This window comes from Lathamus discolor, chromosome 14, assembly GCF_037157495.1.
Source record: "Lathamus discolor isolate bLatDis1 chromosome 14, bLatDis1.hap1, whole genome shotgun sequence".
Classification (NCBI taxonomy): Eukaryota; Metazoa; Chordata; class Aves; order Psittaciformes; family Psittacidae; genus Lathamus; species Lathamus discolor.
This window is the reverse complement of record NC_088897.1, coordinates 173,332-197,211: the sequence shown is the minus strand read 5'-3', so window position 1 is coordinate 197,211 and position 23,880 is coordinate 173,332. Positions and strand designations below refer to the sequence as shown.

The 23,880-nt window shown below is 60.2% G+C and overlaps 1 protein-coding gene across 15 annotated transcripts; it reads left to right on the top strand.

Moving 5' to 3' along the window:
- Positions 1–1,166: 1,166 nt before the first annotated feature.
- ELN (elastin) lies at positions 1,167–23,840 on the top strand. 15 transcript variants are annotated; one of them, XM_065694688.1, is made up of 35 exons: positions 1,168–1,352; positions 7,242–7,295; positions 7,780–7,806; positions 7,968–8,000; positions 9,385–9,429; positions 9,993–10,085; positions 10,488–10,547; positions 10,662–10,727; positions 10,805–10,852; positions 11,932–12,003; positions 12,245–12,271; positions 12,468–12,539; positions 15,550–15,576; positions 16,017–16,085; positions 16,362–16,406; positions 16,535–16,618; positions 16,700–16,759; positions 17,609–17,701; positions 17,791–17,841; positions 19,007–19,165; positions 19,246–19,305; positions 19,454–19,606; positions 19,712–19,771; positions 20,220–20,342; positions 20,525–20,578; positions 20,772–20,906; positions 21,090–21,137; positions 21,531–21,572; positions 21,752–21,811; positions 22,227–22,268; positions 22,362–22,388; positions 22,659–22,700; positions 22,913–22,942; positions 23,061–23,111; positions 23,251–23,840. In XM_065694688.1, exons 1-35 carry the CDS (start codon positions 1,274–1,276, stop codon positions 23,298–23,300), a joined length of 2,241 nt encoding a protein of 746 aa, XP_065550760.1. In that variant the 5' UTR covers positions 1,168–1,273; the 3' UTR covers positions 23,301–23,840. The 15 variants fall into 15 exon arrangements, with proteins under 15 accessions (XP_065550767.1, XP_065550765.1, XP_065550774.1 ...); XM_065694687.1 differs by having other exon boundaries at positions 22,344–22,388; XM_065694695.1 differs by lacking the exon at positions 12,468–12,539 and having other exon boundaries at positions 1,167–1,352; positions 22,344–22,388.
- Positions 23,841–23,880: the final 40 nt, after the last annotated feature.

Sequence of the window (23,880 nt, the reverse complement as noted above, 5' to 3'; positions counted from 1 at the left end):
AGCCACGGAAGGAGCATGGGGGGAACTGCTCACGGAAAGGGGGTTCAGGCAGTGCATGTCCTTGCATGTGATCTCATTCCTTGGGCAGTGGACCGAGGCTCACAGGAATAGAGCACTGGGATGAGCCGTGATTTGGTGCCTGGCAGAGTGGAACCCCCCATGTCAGACGTGAAGCAATGGGCTGCAGCACCGGAGCATGGCCAGTGCTGCAGTGATAAGGGTATTTTGTTCTTGCTTCTCCTTTCCACACACCCCACTCCCCATCCCCCTACCTCCCCCGTTTAACACGCTGCCTGCTCCAGCAGCTCACCGACACTTGGCCAGAAACACCCGGTGGGAAGGGGAACGAGGTGGCCTGTGGGGAAGCACGGAGCCTAAATTTGCACCAGCATCTGGTTCTGCACCCAGAGCTGACAGGGGGTTGGGGTCCCTGCCGCCCCAAATGCACTGAGGCTGGAAAGAGTGGAACAGCCCATCTCGGCTGCAGGAAACTCCCCGGACTCTGGAGGTGGCCAGGGGACTCCGTGGCCGGGCGCTGCGTGTCCCCAGGACACCCCAGGGCCGGAGCCGGGACGCGGACGCGCGCTCCCGGGCCCAAGCCGCAGACTCTCCTGCGGACCGGCCGGCTCTCGCACCGCGCACCCCGCTCCCGCCACCTAACGGCCGCCGGCGGTGGTGCCCCTCTCCGCCGGACACCGGGACCGGGACCGTTCCTTCCCCCGCTCCCCGCGGGTGGAGCGGCTCCCCCTTGGCACCCGCCTGCGCTCCGGACACCCCCATTCTTTCACCCCCTTCCGCCCGGTGCCACCCGGGACGCGACCCCAGGGTGTGGGACACACATCCGGAGCACTACCTCTCCGGTACCACCGGGGACGGGGTGTCCCATCGGGGGGGGCGCAGCGCTCCATTCCCGCTCCCCGGCCCCGCCCCCCGCAGGCTGCCTTGGCAGCTCCCCCCATTCCAGCTTTTTTGGCAGAGGTGAGCTCAGTTTGGAGAAAGAGGAATTAAACGAGAAAAAAAAAAAAAAAAAAAAAAAGGGAAAAAGGGAAAAAAACCCTCAGCCAGTCCAATCGGCTGGAGATGCTGGTGTGTGTTTGCCCTTTCCTCATGACGTAGTGTCCTGTGCCTCTCTCCCCCCTTCTCCCTCTCCTTTTCCCCTCCCTCCTTACACACACCCCCCCTCCCCTTCCCCTCGCATCCTTGGAAGCAACAATTAAGCAGCTCTGGGATAAAACACACAGCCTGCGGGAGCACGGGGGCATTGCTTCAAGAGATGGCAAGGCAGGCAGCTGCACCCCTCCTTCCCGGAGTCCTCCTCCTGTTCTCCATCCTCCCGGCTTCTCAGCAAGGAGGTAAGGAAAGAAAAGGCTCCTTCCCCTTTCACCAGCTCCCGCTTTACTCTCCCTCTGCACGGACCCTCCTCGGCTGCTGCCTCCTACAGCCCACCCAGGCAGCCCCCACCTGCCCCGGGTGCGTGTCCCCAAGCAGGGACAAATGCCCCCTGCCCTGCCCTGAGCACCTCCCTGGGGGAACTTCTGTCCCCCAACCCACCCGGGTGGGGCAGAATGTCCACAGGGATGGTGGCAGGGCAGCCCAGGAACGGCATCACTGTGCAAAGCACTTGTTGGGAGAAGGCTGCGAGGTGCTATGTCCTAGCGAGAGGACCTGAGGACACAAAAGGCTCTGGGATACAGGAAACTCAGAGACTCATGAGGCTCAGGGACCCTCAGGCAGGGCGCAGAGCAAGGCAGCCAAGGGTGTCCTCTAAGCGCCCATGGGGCTTACAAGTGCGAGGGGCCCCAGGGAGCTGGCACCAGTCACCCACCCGGTGTGATGTCGATGTGATCTGGAGGGGCAGGGGGGGTCAGCGTGTTGCATCCCGCAGCCGATGCGTGCGAGCTGCTTTGCAGTGTGTGGCTGCTGCACAGCCGGCTGGGCTGGTGCAGTTGCAGGAGGCTCAGCCTGCCTGACTCTGGGCTCTGAGTGCCTGGGGTGTCCCCTTGCATTGTATCACCAGCATTGGCTCCATCCACCCGTGCATTGCACAGGTCATGGCTCGCTGGCTGGTGCCTTGGTTGAACAGGGGCTGTGCAACACCCCAGCACATGCGCATGCACGTGCAGCAAACATACTGCTGATGCAGAGAGGCAAAGCCCGCATGGACTGTGCATCCCACCACGCTGTGGGATGCAGCCGGAGCTGCCAGAGCAGCGGGTGCTGGCTGGATGAACGGACACTTGTGTCTTGTGGTCAGGCCATGACATGCACAGCAAGTAGCTCTGAGCACTGAGCTTCAGCCCGCTGCGATGACCAGAGTGGGCAAAGGGCTGCAAGGTGGGGACAGCCTGGTTAGGTATGGGACAGCCCCCTCTGGAGACCTCTCCTGTGTCACACTGTGGAGACTGTGTGATGGGCAGAGCCACCACCAGCAATGGTGTCAGCACCAAAGCTGTTTCATGAGGCTTCTCAACCAGAGAGGACCGAGGACCAGAGGAGGGGAGAGGACAGGACCCAGTGGTCAGGGGAGGGCAGTGCTAGGGCTGTGTATGGCACTGGGCAGCTGCAGCCTGGGCCACCCCTCACCACAGGCAGAGCACTTAGGGGTCTGCAGGCAGCAGCTCCATCTGCCAGAGCCCTGCTGCTCCCTGCTCTGCCCTGGTTTGATGGTGGACTCCAGACATGGGCTAGTCTGCCTCTGGCTGTGCAGGGAGCATGAGCCAGAGGGGTGCCCAGCTATACAGCACCTGTAAAGCCGAGCCACAGTCAGTGCCTGATCCTGGGTAACTGCTGCTAAGGGTCAAGGTGCTTGATGGGATGCAGCTCAGTAGTGGGCACTCTCCAGCACCAGCAGTGATGGTGCAGCTCCATGCTGCTTGCTGCTACAGTGGCTTTGTGCCCCAGGTCTCAAGCAATGGCCAGCTGGGACTGTCTCTGGAGGACATTGGTCCCCTGATGAGATCCTGCAGCAGTTTCTGAGCAGTTTGTGACTGTTGACTCTGGCTCAATCTCCAGAGGTGTCTGCTGATTTGGAAAGTAGCTCATAGAGGAAACAGCCATGGCCCAGTGCTCATGGGGACACTGGAGGACGCTTCCCCATAGAGGAACGAGCAGTGCCTCTGCAACCTGATGTGCTGTGTGGCACCAGGCAGGTTCAGCCACACTCTTTGCCCTGCCAACCCTTGTGGACTGTGCTGGAACAGAGGCACAGCCAGTGGCATGGTGTGGGGGGGCTACCAACCAGCAGCATCCTCCAGCACCCACTGCCAGTGTGGCTCCAAACCAGCCTGGCAGGAGAGAGACACTTGAGAGATCCCAGGGTCAAGGGGAAAAAGGGGAGCCTCCTCTACACACAAAGCAGTGCAGAGGAGCTGAGCCCCAGGCTTGCAGCAGATGGTGGTACTTGGGAAACTCCCAGCAGCAGGTCAGAATCATCCCCTGCTGCTCTGCACCCTGACAGCAGAGTTGTACCGGGCACTGTGGGGAGGTGTGTGGCTGGATCCCATGGGGAACCTGCTGTGTGTTTCCCTAAAGTTGCCAAATGCAGCGTGTACCATCATTTGGAGCGGGGTATCTGTCCCACAGTGCTTCCATCCGTCCATCCATCCATCCGTCCATCCATCCATCCATCCATCCGTTATTGCCTCCCATGGTGGAGGACAGGGCAGAAGGAACCAGGAGGACTCTCAGCCCTGCAGTTCTCTGGGACCACAGGGGGAAGTTTGAGTAGGTGCAGTGTACTGGCATCCCAGCCTAGGTACCATGGGGACACCCAAAGACACCCAAAGTCCCCAGGGTGCCTCAGGGCCAGTTGTGGGACTGGGGTGGTATTTCTCCCTCCCAGACAGGCACCTTCCCAAGGCACCATCCTGCTGGGGCTACCACCTCTGCAAACAACTTGCAGGGTGCAGCTTGTCTGCCAGTACTCTGAGATGAAAGCTGGAGTCTCAGAGGGCTGCAGAGGAGCTAGGCTGTTGGCAGCAGCCTCCCTGCTCTTCCCAAGCTGCTACTAGCAAGCTGGGGCCAGGACGTAGTGCAGCTTCAACGTTGCTTGGACACTGCGTATTTCCAAACCCCATTTTCCCAAGAAAAAGCAAGCAGTGGTGTGAGGGAAGAGGGGAAATGCTATGGAAATTCTACGAAATATCAGCAGAGGTTACGTGCTGAGCCTGCCCCAGGAGCCCACAGCCACAGGGAAGGTGGTGAGGTACAAGGTTTGGCTGCACAGTAAGGATGTGAGCTCGTGTCCTGTGGTGGATTCTCCAGCCTGGTCTCGGTCATGAAAGCTGTAGAACAGAGAAAACATTTGTACTTCTGGCTTGTAAAGAAAGCTGCAATCAGTGGTGCAGTTAGAAATGGTACAGATGATACTGGCTTGAGAACATACCCGTGGGGTGGGTGCTGGGGGCCAGCCCAGTGCTCTGCAGGCTTACAACCAGCCTCGGCTCAGAGACAAGCTGCGAGATAGGAGAAACCCCCCTTCCCGAAGTCCCAGCAGGCTGGGACCAGGGGCAGAGTCAGCACAGAGCTCCTCCTGCAATGAGGGGCTGATGACTCAGTTTGCTCTTCCCAATGTGCCAGAGGAATGCAGGATGGAGAGGTCAAAGAGAGGCATGCTATGCTGGGGAGCAGACCCCAGGCTGGGTTATGGGCACTGCCTTCCCACTGGGATGAACCCAGCTCTGCCAGCACCAACACAGTTCAGAAAAGAGCTTCATGAGAAGTGCAGAGCGGGCTGTGTTTGGCACCAGAGTGGTCAGAGAGAGCAGCCAGGGGGAGCAGCCTCCTGCAATGCTCCTGAGTGAAAGCCTTGGCTCCCCAAAGTCTCATGGCATCCCCATTTCTGCTATTCTGCTGCCCCCAGCCTTCCAAGATCCTGGCGGGACTTGCTGATATCCTCCACCTACTGATGTGGGCATGGAGAGGACTGATAAACTGGCACATCCCCTGTAATCCTTCAGAAGGTGCAGACCTGCTGTCAGCCACTGGGATGAGCACAGTGCCTTGGCCATGGTATGGTGTCTGGAGGAAGCAGGACCTCCCTTTCAGCGTCCGCAGGAGGGTAACAATGCTGAAGGGTGGAGAATAGCAGCATGGCTGTGGGCAGGGATCTCCAAGAACCCCAGGAAGGCTGTGAGCCATCCAGCCTTGTTGAAGCTTCCCCAGGGGTAGGAGTGCTCAGCCCAGGTCCCTGGGTGCTTAGCATCACCCAGCACCAGGGACCTTGCCTTGGCCGTAGGGTCTGAGGCTGGGGATCACCCTGGGGCTGAGCACTGCAGGGACCCCCTGCTTGGTGGGGGATGGTCACAAGCCTCAAGCATGGGGGTACCCAGATGAATCTTGGCTGGATCCCGCTGGCTCTGGCTCCCAGGAGGGCGGGGAGTGGGGGGAGGCCAGGCAATGTGTGGATGCTTGGAGTCTGTTTAGAAACAGGCAAGAAGTTGGGATTTATTTTTCCAAGCTGGGGGGGGGGGGGGGCGGAGGGGCGGGTTGTGGGTGGGGGAGTGTGCTGGGAAAGGAACCGCTCCATAAACACCTGGCTGGCAGCTGGGCTGGGCTGTGCCGTGCCATGCAGTGCCATGCCAGAAGGGTGAGCGGCCGGAGCAATGGCCCAGTGCATGTCCCCACCATTCCATCAGCTGCTCCAGGGCCCGATTTGTCCCCCAGCCCCAGCAGGGGCCTGAGGGTGGTTTTGGGGGGCACAGCACTGTGTGACAGGACTTGGCACAGGTCCTCTGTGTGTGTCCCAGTGGGTTGGTAGGTGCATGTCTGCCGGTGCGTGTGTCCTGACATCTCCTGTGTGTGCACAGTCTGGCACCCCTCTTCACACGTGTGTCCTGACACACATGTGGGTGCATCCCACTGCCTGCTCTCTCTGCATGGCTGGGCTGAGGTGTCTGTCCTACATGCCCTGGGGACCTGTGAGCAGGGTTCAGAGGACACCCTCATCCCTGCTGTGTCACAGCAGGCAGCTATTGGGGTGAAGCAAGGGGCTACGGGCACAATGAAAGGGGACCCCCAGAGTTCGCACCTCCTCTGAAATGGAGATATGCAGCACAGGGTACCTCTCACCATGGCTGCCAGCTCTGCCTGACACCTCTCTGTGCTGTCCCTGGGCACTGTGCAGCTTGTGGTTCATGCACCCAGCTCCTGAGGGTGCTTGGGAGGCCACTGCAGCCTTGGAGCACGACAGCAGGTCCTCAGGTCCCAGCCATGCCACTGCAGGGTCCACAGTGCCATCCAGCCTGAACTCCATCCCCTCTGCCCAGCGCTGAGTGCAGCTTTGCCACAGGGGTGCTGGCCATGGCAGCCCTGCTCTTGCCTCCAGCAACCCCCAGATCCTCCTGCCAGCCTCACTGCAAATCCCACTGCAAACCCCATGGCAGCTGCCCCAGTGCCAAAAACATGCTCCAGCCAAAAGCGGAGCATCCTCCTGCCCTGTGCCACCAACCCACCTGCAGGCCCCAGCCATGGCCCTGATGGAGCAGGGTGACCACCCATGGGCTGGCTGCCTGGTGGTCTGCAGGACACAGAATTTTGCCAGAGCCCAAACCAGATGGACAGCACTGCGGGGTTGTCTGAGCATGGGCTCCACGTGCCCTGGAAAGCGATGGGATCTGGGTGGTTAAACACTCAGCTCAGCTTCCTAGAGGTGGGCACAGGGGTGCAGGTGGTTTCAGTGGATTGTGCCACTGTTCTCCCCAAGTCCAACACCTCAGTACTGTGCCTGAACTGGCTCTCCCACTGGCAGCAAGGCAGGGCAAGGCAGGGCAAGCAGCGTGGGCATGCGGCAGCCACAGCCAGGTTTGGCTGGGATCAGCATGGCCTGCAGGGTTGAACAGGGACAGCCCCACCCCACCACTACATGGCTGGACAGGTACCCCAGAGACATGTGGAGCCAGAGATGATGGAGACAGCACTGGCTGTGGTACAGGCCAGTAGAGCTGGACACCAACCAGAACCACTTCACAGCAGCCCCATGTCCTTCCTTCCCATGCAGGACCTGCTGCCACCTCCACCAAGCTGCCCTCCCTGGCTCCTGGCTGGGGTACCTCCAAGCCCTGTCACCACTGTCACAGGGGGGAAACTGAGGTTTACAAGGACAGACAGGGGCCTGCCCCAGGGCTCTGCTTCCCACCTCGTCTGCAGGGAGCATCTCCCCATCCAAGGAAGTGCTCCCCCCCACCTCACCAGACAAACTTGGATCCCTGGGGGGATTTTAATGAGGGTCACTTCTCTTGCAGGGGTCCCTGGTGCTATTCCAGGAGGGGGAGTTCCCGGAGGAGGCTTTTTCCCAGGTAAGGGGGTCCAGGTGGGTGTGTGGGGGTGTGTGTGTGGGTGTGTGTGTGTGTATCACCATGCTTGCAGGCACAGGGCAGGTGCCTGGGGAGCCTCTCATGCCTGTGAGCCACCACAGAGGGCTGGGGACCTGCCAACTGGGACCAGGGGACATGAGGACATCCTATATGGCTGCTCAGCCCTGGGTGGCTTCCTCAGTGCCAGCCTCAAAGCGCAGGGACAGGACAGGGTGGCAGTGTCCACTGTCCAGGACTGGCACAGCCTGCTCAGCCCTGGCCACAGGAGTTGCTCAGAGGTCACAGCCTGTCCCCATTGTTTCCTCCAAAAGCCTGGGGACATCCCAGGGGGGATGCCCCATCGCCTGGCACCCTTATGACCCTCTCTGTTTCCCCATGGACACCCCAGAAAGCCTGGCAAGGGTGGGTGGGTGAGTGGTGGGTGCTCACTGGGATGGGTGCTAAGACTGTTTGTTGCTGCTTGCAGGTGCTGGGGTTGGAGGTTTGGGAGCAGGTGAGTGCTGGCACCACTTTGTCCATGTGGGTGCTGGGATGGGGACCCCCAGCAAAGCTGCTTGTGAGGGGAAGGGCATCCCCGTCCTGCACCATATCCCACCTTTGGGGGATGCTTGGAGGAAGGATGGCTCTGATCCCTCTCCACTCGCTCTCCCCTAGGACTCGGAGCTGCAGGAAAACCTCTCAAACCAGGTAAGAAGCCTTGCCCTGGTGCTCTCACCATCGCTAGCCATGCCAGGGGACAAGATATTTCCTGACCCCTGTTGCCTTCATGTTTATTTCACACAGCCAAAGGACCCCCTGACCCTGGGCACCCCCATGGCCAAGGCACACAGTACTTTCTGCTCTGCCCTGGCACACTGACCCCCGCCAAGTCCCAGTAGCGGCAAGGGAGCCTTCCTCCTCTTACCATGCTTTGGCACACTACCCTGTCCCCTCCAGCCTCCCCAGACCACCTTTTTGGGGTGCTTGCTGCTTGCAAACCTGTGCCAAAGCTCCTCGGGAAGATGCCAGCTAACGCTTTCCTGGCCCTGCCAGGCGCAGTGCCAGTGGGAAGCTGGCAGCTCTGCTGTTTGTGTCCAAGTAGCTTTTGCTGAGCCTCCTGCAGCCCATGCTGGGGTTTGACTGGGCTAGAAATAACAGGGTGAGAGGGTGCGTCACTAGGAGAGTGACAAGAGGAGGCAGGAGGATGCACAGCCTGAGGGCACAGAGCCTGAGGCATGGTGAGGAAGTGCTGGGTCAACAGGCACTGAATGTGCAGGGGCAAAGCTGGTGCCAGTGGAGATGCCTGGTGCTCATTGAGGCCCAGGGAGAGATCACAGTATCACAGAATCCCAGACTGGTTTGCACTGGAAGGGATCTTAAAGCTCTTCCAGTCCCACCCCCCACCACGGGCAGGGACCCCTTCCACTGGAGCAGCTTGCTCCAAGCCCCTGTGTCCAACCTGGCCTTGGGCACTGCCAGGGATGGGGCAGCCACAGCTTCCCTGGGCACCCTGTGCCAGCGCCTCACCCACCAAAGCTCTGCCTGCCCAGGCAGGGGTGCGCAGGGGCACACTGAGCCCCTGGCTCCAGTGCTGGCCCATCTGCATGGTGGGAGCGCCAGCCCGAGGCGGGGGCTACAACCTCCGTTTGCTCAGATTTCAGCTCGTGGAAAGAAAAACAAGGCCCTTTATTTCAGCATAATTAAAACCAAATGTGGGGCGGCTGCGAAGACCCAGCCCCAGCCGCGCAGTGTCCGCGCCCTGAGCCAAAGGCACTGGAATTTGCGCCTAGAGGGAACGAGGGCTTGATTAGCCCCAGATGTTGGAAGGCAGCGCTGGCCGCAGACCGGAGACGGAGGGACTTGTTCCTCAGCCATAAACATTTCAGCTCTGTCCCCTCGTGGCCCAGTGGGGTGGGGGCAGGCAAGGCAGAAAGTGATGGGATGGGGAGCCCAGATACTGGCAGCACATTTGCCACCCGTCCTTGTGCCTGTCCCCAGGGCATGCTCTCATCCCATGGGGATGGGGCACTGGGATGTTTCTGCTTCCCTGGCCCTGGCCGTTTCCTGCAGCTCACCCCACTTCTCTTCCCAGGGGTCGGAGGCCTTGGGGGACTTGGCCCACTCGGCCTACAACCAGGTGAGCACTGACCACTGGCCACCCTTTTCCATACTTTCTCTGGGTGATGTCCCCAGAGACCCACCCTGGAGACAGCAAGGGGCGTTGTCCCCATCCAGTGCACTCCCTTGGCTCCCTGGTGTGTCTCGTCTGGGATGGGCGCTCTGCCCAGACCTGAGGGGCTGGCAGCCACCAACAGGCATCCCTGTGGTCCCACAGTGTCATGGCATTGATCCATGGCAGGGTGACCCAAGCAGTGATAGCTGAGGAAGGACCTGCAGCAGGGGACCCTGGTGTGTGCAGCAGCCAGTGACACTGCCGTGTGCCCTGGGTGGCTGGCAGAGCTGGTGATGGGTGGGATGCAGATGGGAGCATGTGTCTGGGGGGGATGCAGGGAGAAGCTGGTGCAGGACAGGGCAGTGCCTGCTAACCACCACCTTCCCCAGCCTCATTCCAGCCCCTGGCATCACCCTGCAGCCCTGCATGGCTCATCTCCTCCTGTGCCCACGGTGGTCAGCATGGAGGGCAAGACCAGGACACTTCCCTGTGTCTGGGGATGCTCATGCTGGTTATTCTCCCTGCAGGTGCTGCAGGTGTCTTCCCTGGAGGTGCCTTCCCTGGGGCAGCCTTCCCTGGTGCTGCCTCTGCCGCTGCACTCAAGGCAGCTGCAAAAGCTGGTGAGTGCTGGGGGTGCCTAACAATGCCAGGCAAGGTGACGCTGGGGCTCCTGGTATCCCCTGAGATCCTGGGTTGGTAAAGCTTTCCCCACGGAGCTGGGGGGATGCAAGTGGGAGGTGCTGGTCTTGTGGGGATCGCTGACAGTTCAGAGGCACCCTGTATGTGTTGGTGTGCTGGCAAAGGGGTACTGGCCAAACCCAAACCCCAAGGAGTGGAGACCACTGAGCCACTGGGTCCTTGTGCCCAGCTCTAGGGGACTCATCCCTGGTACTGCCTTAGGGTGTCCCCTTTGCCTCCCAAGAGCTGTCTTTCACTTGTCCTTTCCTTTGGCACCACTCCGGCCACCCCTAGCCCAGCAGTGGCATCTCACACTGGTTCATTCCTTTTCCCAATGCCCCCAGGTGCTGGCATTGGTGGTGTGGCTGGAATTGGTGGTCCTGGTGGCCTCGGGGTCTCTACAGGTAAGGAAATACCCTTCATCCCAAGCATAGCTGAGCCTGAGGCAGACCTGTCCCCATGCCTGCCATAGTGTGCAGGAGCCGATGAGGGGCTCAGGGGATGTCTGCTGCCTGCAGGTGCAGTGGTACCTGGTGTGGTGCAGCCCGGGGCTGGTGCAGCAGTGAAACCCCCAAAAGTACCAGGTAGGTGCACGGCCCCAGAGCTGACCCCCGAATGGCTCCTGTCAGGTGCTCATTGTTGCCTTCTTCTTGCCTGGCAGGTGCTGGGATTCCTGGAGCTTTCCCAGGCGGTGTGCTCCCTGGCGCAGGTGAGCTGGGGATCCCCAACCTACCAGCAGTACCCCAATCCCCGAGGGGGTCCCCACCCAGTGCCAGCATTCAGTTTGAGTCGACAGCCTTGTGGCCAGATGGCCATTGCAGCACATCCCCTGCTTGCCCGGCAGCAGGCTTCCTGCAGCCCCTTGCTGCCTGCCTGCTGAACTCCTTGCCTGCCCCATCACTGCTGCCTGTACTTTCCAAACCCTTTCGCTGGGGCCATAGTGACATTTCCACCGTGCCAAAGGCAGGGGAACCCAGCACCTCCAGGGGTCTTGTGTCAAGCTCCCATAGGAGCAGGCAGCATCAGCACCAGGAGAACAGCTGGCACAGGCCATGCCAGGACTGGCTTGCCCAGCCAAAGACTGCGTGGAAAGAAGGGAGAAGTAGGGGGAGGAGGAGGACTAATTCCTCACTGCAAAGTAATTTGAGGGAGGAAAACTTGTGAAAACAAGATGTTTTGACATTGTCAGAAGAACTGTGTTGCTGGTCAGGAATGTCTTTTCCATGTCTGAAAATGCGTGAGTTATAATGAAAGACATTTGTGAAAGGGGGGGGGGGGGGGGGGGAACCACCACCACCACCAAAAAAAAAAAAAAAAAACAACCCAAAGCCCAAACCCCAACCCAAGTGATTGCAAGGCCGAAGTGCTGCCTGTTGCCCCTGGAAGGCTGGGGCTTCCAGCTCCCCAAAGAGCCCCACCTTGCACAAAGGCACTGCACATCACTGGGCAGTGAGCAATGCCCAGGCTTGGCTATACCATGGCATGGGCTGGTGCTTTGATGTCATGAGTGGGACCTACTCATAGGTGCCATGTACCCTGCAGGCACCTTGAGCTCCTGTCCAGGCAGCCTGGCCCCACAAAGGAAAGGCAACACAAGGGCTGGAGCAAACCCTTCTGCAGCAGCTCTGCCCTGCGGCTGGCGTGGGGCGGGGCAGCAAGCCCTTAGTGTATGGGGGTGCCCTGTCTCAGGGTACAAGGGTTGGTGCTGAGCCATGGATGGGTGACAAGGTTTGGGAGCTGGGTGCAGGGGTCTTGGGTACAAGCAATGCTCTCTGGTCTCTGCCACAGGCATCCGCTTCCCTGGCGTCGGGGTGCTGCCTGGAGTACCCACTGGTGCTGGAGTCAAGCCAAAAGGTCCAGGTAAGTTCCCTAGATAGCCTGGGGACACTGGGGCAGAGGGTGGGTCCAGGGCTGGCTCCAGCTCTGCCTTCATCCCCATCCTGCCAGGCCTGACTCCAGCCCATCATTTGGGCACAGCCCCACAGGGCACATGGGCAAGTGAAGCCAACCTTCGGCTGAGCCTATGTAACCCATGCAGACTAGTTTGGACCACAAAGAACAGCCCAGATGCTCACATGGGTGCTTTTGTGTTTCTGCCTAGGAGCAGGAGCCTTTGCAGGAATCCCTGGTGAGTGTCCCATCTGTCTCGCCTATCCTTCTCTTCCTTCCCAAGCCTGTTCATCACAGCCATGGCCTCCCCACGCCAGAAGATGCCTCAGGGCTTCCTGAGCCACCCGCTCTCCTCTCCCAGGGTGCCCCGGGGCACTCCCCTCTTGCAGTGACTGGTGCGGGCTCCAGGTGAGAGTCTGCTGTTGGCTTTGCAGGACTAGGAGGTTTTGGAGGTCAGCAGCCCGGTGTCCCCCTGGGGTATCCCATCAAAGCTCCTAAGCTCCCAGGTAAGCTGCCACAGCCAAAGGGGCTAGGGGTGATAGACCCCCAGCAGTGCCAGGAGGACCCGCCGTTTCCCAGGGCTGAGCCCGATGCCATCAGGTCCTCTGGACCTGCTGCTGGTGGTGGCTCTGGGACAGCAGGATAGAGCAAGGGGCAGGTGAGTCCAGCAGCAGCTCCTGCCTGTGAGCAGCTGCTTGGATCCTGCCGCTGGTCTTGCCGCAGCCCCTGAGGATGATGCTGTGCCTCTCTGTGATTGTTATAAGGTAGGAAAGAGCATGTTCTGGGGATGTGCTTTGGGGTAGACCACCCCAGGCTGTCCTTGGCATGAGACATAGCCCTTGCAGGAACTATCTGCTTTCTGTGGCTCCTGGGGTTGCATCAGGTATCACTGAGCATTCACCTGAGCTGAATATCATGGCTTGAGGAGCTCTAGCTAAGGACACCAGCAGCAGGCAGGCGGTGGAGATGGAGCTCCAGGAAGGTCTCACCCCCTGCTGCCCACTCAGATGAGGATCAGCTCCAGCCCAGGGAAACCTGTGGGTGCTCAGCACCCTGTCCCCATGTGGGGCTGCTCCAGGAACCTTCAACTCCCAGCCCTGGGCTGGGTGCCAGCTCTGCCTGTCCCCAGCCAGCCATGCCCAGGCAAGGACAGTGGAGGATGGGCAGTGCCGGGCGGCCAGCACCAGCTGCTGTGCCCTCCAAGGGCCATGCTGCCAGCTTACTGGTCCCAAGATCATCACCAAGGAGGGGATGCTCTTGGGACCAATAAGCTGGCAGCATGGCCCCTGGAGGGCACAACACCCAGTGCTGGCTGGGACCACTAAGTATAAGATCTGGGCAGCCAGATCTGGGCAGGCACCAGCATCCCTGGGGTGCATCCATGGGCATTTTCCCACTGGCCAAAACGAGTTGTTGCAGGCAGGAAAGCCTTGGTGGGGGGAGCCCATCCGTGGGGAGCGGGTCTCATCCTGGTTCGGGCGCCGCTCCTGGCAGCTCCGCCAACTTCCCCCTGCCGGGGCCCATTACCGCAAATGGCAGCAGAAATACTTGGCCTGCTCTGGCTTCCTCCTGCAGAGGCAGAGTTATGCTCCTTGAGGCGACTCGGCCTTGCTGCCATCGGATACCGCCTGGCTCTGGCCGCAGCCCGGCCCCAGACTGCCTTTCATGGGGTGCCTGGTGTGGAGAGCAAACCGCCAGTGCATGGCGCAGCCGTGCCTGGCTCCATCCTGACACAGCCCTGCCAGGGGCCTGCAGCCCAGCCTGACGCAGCTGCAGGCTGAGCCTCTTTATGGGGAGCCTTTGTGAAATAAGCCAGAGGAGCTCACTCATCCCTGGCCAGGGAGCCCCATCAGTGCACCACATCTCTCACAGGGACCAACAGGACAGTGGTGGTGTCCCCAGCTGTGGTTTCAGCTGCTGGGTGCTACCTGGTGCCCCAGTCCTTCCCAGGACACTGGGGGATGCCAGTTTGTCACCTTTGAGGGCTCAGGACTGGCAGCATTGGGACACTGGGCTGGCTGGCACCCTTTGATGGTACAGACAGGTGCACGGGCTTCCACACATCCCCATCTCCCCTGTGCTGTGTCCCAGCTGAGTTGAGATGGGATGAGAGGACAATGGGGAAAACAACATTTTCAGCAGATAGTCTCCTTTTTGGATTATTTGCTACAAATGCTCTAGCCAGCTCCTGCTCTGTGCTGTCCCCACTTAACAGGCAGCCCCAGGGCCAGCCTGCTCATGGGGGGCTCAGCCTGAAGATGTGGCTGAAATCGGGGTCCCACATCATGACATAGGGATGGGGACTGCTCCCCACTACCCAGCCATGCTGGGATGGCATTGATTAGTGCAAAGCCCTTTTCATGCCAGCCAGTGTGCCCATTAACCCTGAGCCCTCCCAGCAGTGCTGGTAGCATCCTCATGCTTGTGCAGGAAGGATGCAGACAGCCCTGGGGTGGGGGCTGCTCTCACATTTGGCTGAGGGTGGTGGGGAGCTGAACTTGGACCCGACAAAACCCTTGGAGACTCTTTGAACCTTTGAACATGTGTCACCCAGTGCTGGATCTTTCTGCAGCTTTGGGGTGAGTGAGGCACTTATGAGGATGGCGTAAGGGAGGTCGCCAAGGTAGAGGACACCCAGCACAACTCACAGCTACTACAGCCTGGAATGCATCTGCCTCTGTGCTGGCATGGGATATGATGGGACAGCCTGGCAGGATGGAGGGAAATCTGGTCCCCACATGCTTGCTGGCTGTAGGGGACAGTGTCCCACACTCAAAGAGACACTTTGCCATGAGCAGTACTGTCCTGGCTGCAGACAGCTGCATCCCTCCTATCCCACAACCCCCTCAGCAGGAAGACTTTGTGTGTGAGACACCTTCCACCCTATGTGCTGCTCGAGGTGTCCCCACTGGGGATGTGGCAGCCCATCACTCCTCCTCAGGCCACTGCCAGCTGTAATGGGAGCTTGGTGCTGCCCATCCCAAGCACACATTCCCCACTGAGTCATGGGCATCCCTGTCCCATCCTGAGCAGTGGGATCATGCTCTTTCACAAGGAGACATTTCACTGGCCGCAACATTGCTGCTCATAATCCCTCCCTGTCGCTTCACTCCAACCTCCTAAAGAGGTCACATTTCCGCAGAGGCTCCCACACCGTCATTCCAATTAAACCCTTTCATTTGGAGCTGGCCATGGTGCAGGCAGCTGGGTACAGCTCTTGCCGCAGGGCTCCTGGGGGACCCCCTGATGAAGTGGGATCATAGAAGGCTCCTGCAAAACTGGCTCTGGGTGCCACAGCCTTGGCCCCTGAAAGTGAGTGGCTGTTTTTAGAGATGCTGCTTCCAAGGTGATGGAGAAAAGCATCTCCTGTATCCTGGAGGATTTACTATCCTGATGGAAGGAACCCCAAGGGCTGGTGATGCACAGCTGGCTGGCAGAGAGGGGCTACACTGCAGGGCAGAGGGGTCAGAGCCACCAGCAGACATGTGCTAACCTGCCACCTTCTCTCCTCTCCAGGTGGCTATGGATTGCCCTACAGTACTGGTAAGCTGCCCTTTGGTGAGTGCCTGTAGCCCTCACTCCGCGGTCATAGTTCTTCAAAGCCCCACTGGCTGCCACCATGGCTTTGTGGCCACCAACCCTCTGGGTGGTATAAGGAGCATCCTGCTCCCAGGGTGAGGTGGCCCCTCCAGGGACCTGTGCCTTGCCCTGCTGTGCTACCTGTGGACCCAGCTGAGAGCAGCCCAGTTCTCCTGGCATTCCATGGCATGGGGGGCTCTGCAGGATATGTCTTGAGCTGCAGCCAGCTCCAGGCAGGGATGTTAGAACTGACATCTCAGCTGCAGTGGAGCAGGCTCCAGCACATCACCCACATCCCTGGGCACCAAAGGAAGGAAGATCCTTTGGGCTGAGGGGGCTGTTTCATTGCCCCCTTCCTAGGGCCAGTGTCTGACTCAGCTTTGCCTTTCTGTTTGTGATTGCAGGCTTCGGGCCAGGTGGGATAGGAGCTGGCATCGGGGCAGGAGGAAAGGCAGGGTACCCCACCGGGACAGGTATGCTCCCTTTCCAGGCAGCCCTGGGGTGCGGGGCTGGCATAGCCATGGTGGGGGAACTGGGCACTCCAGTCACTTTGCTGGTCCTTAGACAGGGCATTGGGCTCTGCCAGTGCCAGTGTCTCCCCAGGCACAGCCTCGAGGGATCCACTGCCTCCCAAAGGAGAGCGGGGTGGGTGCTAACAGGAGGGGCTAGTCCCCAGAGTCCCTGTGGGGTAGGGGAGCTGAGGTGGGAATGGTCGTGGGACCTTAATGGCTGCCCATGTCCTTCTCCAGGAGTTGGAGCACAGGCAGCAGCAGCGAAAGCAGCAGCAAAATACGGTAAGTCACCCTCCGAGGGCACATCCATCACTCATCTCCCCAGTGGGGCTCCCTCCCTCCCAGGCCTGGGGGATGCTGGTGGTGTCCCTGCACCATCAAGCTGACAGTCCCTTTCCCCTCTGTGGCAGGAGCTGGTGTCCTGCCTGGGGCTGGTGGCATCCCAGGAGTTGGCGGAGTGGTACCGGGTGCTGGTGTTGTCCCAGGGGTTGGAGGTGAGGCAATGCAGGTTCTGGGGCTCTCTGGGTCACCTCCACCCATCCCACACCCCTGACTCTCTCCCACTACCCTGGCAGTTGGAGGTCCTGCAGCGGCGGCGGCAGCAGCAAAGGCAGCAGCAAAGGCAGGAGCTTTTGGTGAGTTCCCCACTGTCAGGGACAGATCCTGCTGCTGCCTGCAAGGCCATGCACTGGGCTGCGTGGATTCACAGCCAGCCCCACCACCCCCTGAGCCATCTCCTGGGACTCTCTCCCAGGCACAGACCCCTGCTGTGGCTCCAGGGCTGCTTGTTAGAGCTCAGGTGAGGTGAAGCCACTGTGCTGAGCCAGAAGCTTTTGCTGGTGGAAGGCAAAAGCTGGTGAAACCTCCCCCCAAGGCTGCAGAGGGGCTTGACCCCTGTGGGGGCAGGCTTCAGCAGCCTGTTGGGAGACCACAGCTTGGGTGTCAAAAAGCCTGGATTACAAATCACAGCTTTTCCTGCTGCCCAAAACAGTGCAGTGTGTCCCCATCAGTCACGGTTTCCCCATAAGAGATGTGATTTTGCTCTGACACGGTGTCGGGACAGGCGGCGGAGTCTGTAATGAGCCACTAATTGTGAGCAGAGGGACATACCTGGTGATGCAGAGCTCATGTTCACTGCTTGCCTTGTTGGCTGCTTTGTGGGGGGAAACTCAGTAGCAAACAACTGCTCATTCCAATGCATCCAGAAGAAGCATGTCAGCCATGAGAGCAGCTGGGATTTATAACCATGGCCATGGGGGACCCCGGAGGTCTCCAAGCTCCTGGGTGGTCCTGTGGGCTCCAGACCTCCGAGTTGGGTGTAGGAAGCTGGGAATCCCAATCCTGGGCACATCCCAGGTCCCCTGAGCAGCTGAGGTGCTCAAAGCCAGGTGTCACGAAGCCTCCTGTGACACTGGGAGAGACCACGTCTACGCCAGTGGCAGGGGGTATTTTGGGCGGTGTCTGACAGCTCTGCTTCCCTCCAGGTCCAGGGGTTGGTGGTGTCCCTGGCCTTGTGCCTGGCGTTGGTGGTGTCCCCGGCTTGGTGCCTGGCGTCGGAGGTGTCCCCGGGGTGGCAGGTGACTGTCCCCAGGAGCCCTGTACCCATCACCTGGCTCTGTGGGTTGTGGGGGCTGGTGGCTGAGGGTCCTTCTCTCCCTTATTTCAGGAGTCGGGGGGCCGGCAGCAGCAGCAGCAGCAGCAAAGGCAGCTAAGTACGGTACGTGCTGCATGGTGCAGGGAGCTCCCAGCAGCTCCCCGGGGACCCTGCTGACCCTCTCCACCCTGGCTCTCCGGGTCAGTCTGGTGTCTGCAGGCTCAGCCTTGCTGCCTGGGTGGGCAGACATCCCAGGGTCACCACCTTCCAAAAACCTGGTGAGATCTAGCAAGTGCATCCAACCTGGCTAGCAAAACCCAGGTACTCAGCAGTCATAACCTCTCCCAAGGGAGCTCCGGCGAGCAGGAGCCCGGAGGCGATGAGGGGTGTGCCAAAGCAACAGGGAAGCTGTGAGCCCAGGCACAGAGAGGAAGCAAAGCAGGCGCAAGGCTCCACATGGGGGTGGCGGATCCTATGCTGCTCCAAAAGGCAGTGCCAGAGGTCACATGGCTGGGTCCCAGGACCTTCTCCTGCATCATCACTGCAGAGCCCTGTGAGTCCCCTTGGGGCAGCCATGCTCAGTGGCCCCTTTCATAGATCATAGGATAGTTTGTGTTAGAAGGAACCTTAAAAATCATCTAGTTCCATTGCTGGCCATTGATTCCATTTCTCTTCTGCATCATGTAGAAAAAAATCCTGCCATGTGCCGAGGGAAAGATGGGATTTAGGGAGATACTTCGCAGTGACAAGTTAATGGGAATGCGTTCTGTGCTGGGTGCCAGGCATGGGCAGAGCAGGAGCCCATGACACCAGCCCCTCTATCAGCCCTTCCAGAAGTGACGCATTGCCTGTCCCTGTGGCAGTAACGAGTGCCAGTGGCTCAGGACTGTCACTGCCCTGGGAGGCTTCCCAGTCTGGCCAGTGTGCAGGGCACCCAGCCCTTCCAGCAACTACTGGGGACTACCAGCCACATCTCCTATGTGGCTTGTTTGGCTGCAAGGCTTGATGTCCCCATGATGAGGACCATCTGGAGCCCCCCATGATGATGGATGATCATAGTCCCCTGTGCTGGTGACTTCCCAGCCACTCTTTTACAACAGCAGATTTATCATCCTCACTGGGGCCTCTTGGGACAAATGGGACCAGTCCCTCCCTTACAGCACTGTGGATGAGGTGGTAGGGTGCTCTTCCCACCATAGCATGACAATGAGAGCAGACCTATGACAAGGTCCCACCTTTCAACTGTTGCTGCAATGAGACCTAATTCCCCTTCTCTCATTGCCTGCAGGAGCTGGCGTCGGTGTTCCCGGCATTGGTGGTGTTCCTGGCGTTCCTGGCATTCCTGGCGTTCCTGGTGTCCCTGGTGTCCCTGGCGTCCCTGGTGTGCCCGGAGTGCCCGGTGTGCCCGGTGTGGCTGGGGTTCCTGGCGTGGTGCCTGGTGTCGGAGGTGAGCAGATGGGTTGGCACTAGCTGATGGGTGGTGCTGGCCTCGCTGGTCCCATGACTCTCTTCCTTCTCTCAATGCAGTGGGTGGCCCAGAAGCTGCTGCGGCCGCAGCGAAGGCTGCAGCGAAAGCTGCAGCATTTGGTGAGTGACCATCATCCTTCTCCAGGGACAGAGGAGGAACAAGGGGTGCTCACAATGAGCAGAGTTGGGGGCACCTCCAGCACTGCAGGTGGCAGGAGGCCAGTGCATACAGAGCCTGCTCTGCCACATCCTGAACCTCTCTCTGCAGGAGCAGGGCGTGTGCCCGGTGTCGGTGTGCCCGGTGTCGGTGTGCCCGGTGTTGGTGTGCCTGGTGTCGGTGTGCCTGGTGTTAGCGTGCCTGGAGTTGGCGTGCCCGGAGTTGGTGTGCCCGGTCTGGTGCCCGGGGTTGGAGGCATACCAGGTGAGATGGTGTCTAAGGGATGCTTGGCATGTCTCCAGAGGCTGAGGGGTGCTGGTGTGGCCACCACGGCCCATCACTGCTCCTCATGCTTCCCCTCTCCCCCAGGAGTCGGAGCCCCAGCAGCTGCCGCTGCTGCCAAAGCAGCCGCCAAAGCAGCCAAGTATGGTAAGATGGGATCTCTCCAGGGTTATCCCACATGTCCTGTCTCCTGGCACTTCCTCACCCTGGGTTACTGCCTTTGTTGGGGCTGAGGCCCAGCACTGAACAGGGTCCCTGTGGGTTGGGATGAGGGATGAGCCCTCCTCAGGGATGAGGAGATGAGGACGTGGGATGAGTTCCTGGCTGTGTCAGGGAGTGCTCTCCAGAGAGCTGGTCTGCATGATGGTTCCTAGGTTCACCATCCTTACACCTCATACATTAGTCCATCCACCCTCCCTTCTACTCACCCATCCACACCAGCAGCCAGCCAGCCACCTCAGTATCTTTCTGTCCACTCATCTGTTCATCCATGTGCCCAGCCCAGCCTGCCATGGCTTTTCAGCCAGCTCCTTCCACCACCTCTCTTCCTGAGCTCCTCTTCCACCACCCCTCTTCCTTCCCTCTCTCCTTGCAGGAGCAGGTGGTCTGGCTCCTGGTGTGGGTGGACTTGCTCCTGGTGTAGGTGGACTGGCTCCCGGTGTAGGTGGCCTTGCTCCTGGAGTTGGTGGCCTGGTCCCCGGTGTTGGAGGTGTCCCAGGTGAGGAGGAGGATGCTAGGTGATGGTGGCAGCCTGGCTGCTAGGTCTGGGGAGGAGAGGCACAAGGAGGACCTCGGTGGTCTCCATCAACTCATGGCCACCTTGGAGGGATGGGCTCTGCCCAGCATTGCTGGAGAGGACGCCCCCAGGGACACTAATGCCCTCTTGATGTCTCTGCTCAGGGGTTGGAGTTCCAGCTGCAGCAGCCAAAGCAGCAGCGAAGGCAGCCAAATTCGGTGAGTCGGCCAGAGGAGCCCATCGCTGGCAGCTTTCCCCACTTGGTGGGCAGCCAGGCTCTCCCCAGGCCCTGCTGTGGGACAGCCTGGGCCCGCGGGAGCCGGGAGGCTTCTGGGTGGGCACCGCATGTTGATCATGGGAGCATGGGGATCACATGGTGACCTCATGCCACCTCACCCCCTCTCTCTGCAGGTGCCGGCGTTGGAGGGGTGCCAGGTGCAGTGCCTGGCATTGCTGGGGTGCCAGGAGTGACACCTGGTGTCGGTGGTGTGCCTGGGCTAGTGCCGGGTGTGGGGGTACCTGGTACTGGCATACTCCCTGGGGCAGGTATGTGTTTCCACACACCCCCATGGGGACCTGCCTGGGGGCAGGGGTGGCCAGGGATGCTAAAAGCCACCGAGCCACATTGCAGGGTGGCCGGGGCAGATGCAGGTGGGATGGGGGATGATGGCATGTGGGGGGGGCACAGGGGTGATCATCCTAACTGTGGTGTCCTCATTTGCTTTGCAGGCATCCCCCAATTAGGGGTGCAGCCTGGTGCTAAACCTCCGAAATTGGGTAGGTATCTCTGCCACCCTGCCCCAAGGTCCACCTCAGATGGTCACTGGGCACCCTTCTCATGTGGCCATTCAGGGTGCTGTCCTCACTTTGGTGCCACAGCGGAAGGTGGCTCAGGCATTGGAAGTGGCATGCTGTCACCTATGGGTGCAACGTGCCATCTGTGCCCCCTCCCCTGGACCCACTAGGGACATTTTTCCCCTCCTCTGCACTGCTTGCTCACAGGGGTGAGCCCCTTCCAGGTCTTCTTGCTCTTGGTACTGTGATATGGGTGTTGGGGACACCTAGAATGGGTGTTAGTGCCATCTCAGTGGGTTTAGCACTGTCTGGGGTGCCCAGAGTTGTGGGTGCTGGGCTGTGGGGGCACAGGAGTTAATGGCGTCTTTCTGGCAGGTGTTCCCGGGGTTGGAGTCCCAGGGATCAGCGGTGTCCCAGGTAGGTGCTTGCAGGAGCTGAACCCAGGCAGTGAGGATGTGGAGGCAGGGGGATGCCCCCCCAGAGGGATAAGAGTGGAGGGATGCTTCCCTAGGGCATGGGCGGCTGTCTGATGAAGGACAGGCACACATTAGGCTAAGCCTGTCCCTGCTGGCACTCACCTGGGGTCCCCATCATAGGTGGCCTTGGAGTTGGTGGCCTTGGAGCTGGTGGCCTCGGAGTTGGTGGGCTTGGTGCTGGTGAGTGATGCTGGCCCCTGGCATCAGGGCTCTTCAGGGCTGGGGCGCAGGGAGAGGAGCAGCAGCAGCATGCTGGCAGAGTGCTGGAAAGGGAAGGGTTTGTATGGGATGCAGGGCTTGCAGGGTCACTTTTGTCCCCTCTGGGTCCCACCACACACAGTGTGCCCCATCTGGTGTCTGCTGCCTGCCCTGCTCCTGGGCATCAGAAAGGAATGCTATCACCAAGCAGGTACCAAGGGTCATAGCACCAGCGTTGCCATTCCATGGTGACAGGGGCTGGTACTGCACCATGTCCCCAGTATGCAGAGATGCAGGTCCCTGCCCGGCGACCCTCTGGTCTCATAGCAGGGTCTGGCTGCACCATAGCAGCAGGGAGCCCCAGTGAGGGCTGCACTGATGCCCTTCTCTGACACAGGGCTCTTGTATCCAGGAGCTGCTGGGAAACCTCCCAAGCCAGGTAAGGAACAGGAGCTGCTCTGGCCACGGGGGTTGAAAGTGTGACCCTCATCCCTACACTCCCCGCCCTCACCAGGGTTCTCTCATCCCACAGGTTTTGGTATTGGGGGGCTGCAGCCAGGTGAGTGCCCATGTTTGGGGCTGGGGTGGGAGTATGTCCCCTGCCACATCACACTTGTCCCCACTTGCTGTCCTCACCTGCTGCCATCCCGTGCTGGGCACAATACTGCCTGGGAGAGCACCTCAAACCCAGACAGGTGCCATGGTGGGGATAGGGGCTTTTGTAGCTGCTTCCGTCCCTCCAAATGGCCCCAGCCAGGGTGCCCCAGCCAGGCAAGGCTGGGGTGGCACTGCTGTCATAGCCTGTCACTGGCTGTTACTTTTTCCCCAGGGGTTGGAGTTCCCGGCTTCGGTGTGTCACCGATACTTCCAGGTACCATCCCCAGCTCTGTGCTTCAGCACCTCCCAGGGCACGTTTTGGTGATGGCTCACAGGGACACGCACAGCCCACGGAGCAGGGGGACATGGCCACGGCCTGGGGAGGGATGCAGGGTGCTGGACTGAGCTGGGGGCACTTGGCTGGGGGGTGTGGGGGAGAGCAAGAGGGGTGCCTGGTGACTGCTGAGGGCTCCACTCTCCTTTCAGGTGGGGTTGCCGGTCAGCTGGGATTCGGTGGTGAGTGTCCATCCCCCACATGGGGTATTTTTAGGGTGGAGGGGGTGTATCTATCCCCTGCACCCAATGGCCGCACAGGGTGGAGGTCCCACTCACTCCATTCTGCTTCTCCCTGCAGGGAAGCCCCCCAAGACCTATGGAGGAGCCCTCGGTGCCTTGGGCTTTAGAGGTGAGTGCTGCCACTGGTGACCCCCACCACGATGGGGCAGGCTCCTGCACCCGTGCCCTTACCCCCCCCCCCCCCCAAGGGGTTGAAGGGTGCTGAGGAAGCCTAACCCTGTGCACATCCCTCTACCCTCCCCCCCCAGGCGGCGTGGGCTGCGCACAAGGGAAGTACTGCGGAAGGAAGCGGAAGTAACCGCACGTCGTCACCCGTGACCTCATGAACTTTGGTGCTACTGCATGGTCCAGAATGTAAATCCCAAGCAAAGCTGAGATCCCCCCCAACCCAAACTCCGGACCCAACGTTCCCAGGAGGGGCCCCGTGCCTTCGGCAGCGCTTGTCCCATCCCCAGCCCCTCCATCCCGGCGGGGAGCGCGGAATAAACTGCGGCGAGCAGCCGTCCCCCTTGGTGCTATTGCTCCCTGCGGGATGTGGGGGAGTCTTGGGGTGTCACCACCCTACCAGTCTCAGACCTGACCCCGGAGGGGGCAGGGCAGGATGAGGGGCACCTCACACTGGAGGCAGGGAGGGAAGGGGGTCCCAGCAGCGGGGAGCTGCTCGGGGAGGGATGTCCCTGACAGCCCTGGGCTCCCCCCCCGGTCCCCGTGCTCTGGGGGGCTGCGGGCAGGAGGGGCTCTGTCCCCTCATGTTACTCACTTTGCTATAACCGGGTGGGACGCCCTATGCAGAGGGACTCACTTCCGACAGACTAATAAAGGACAAGTTTTTAAATGACTCTGGCTCTGTCCTGTGTCCTAGTTCCCCTCCCTGTGGT

What these genes read in the sequence shown, in the direction of transcription:
- ELN (XM_065694687.1), top strand. Translation starts at nt 1,274, where the DNA reads ATGGCAAGGCAGGCAGCTGCACCCCTCCTTCCCGGAGTCCTCCTCCTG. An exon ending in CCCACTCGGCCTACAACCAG is followed by an intron (nt 9,430 to 9,992) that starts GTGAGCACTGAC and finishes TTCTCCCTGCAG; the next exon opens with GTGCTGCAGGTGTCTTCCCT. An exon ending in CGTGGTGCCTGGTGTCGGAG is followed by an intron (nt 19,166 to 19,245) that starts GTGAGCAGATGG and finishes CTCTCAATGCAG; the next exon opens with TGGGTGGCCCAGAAGCTGCT.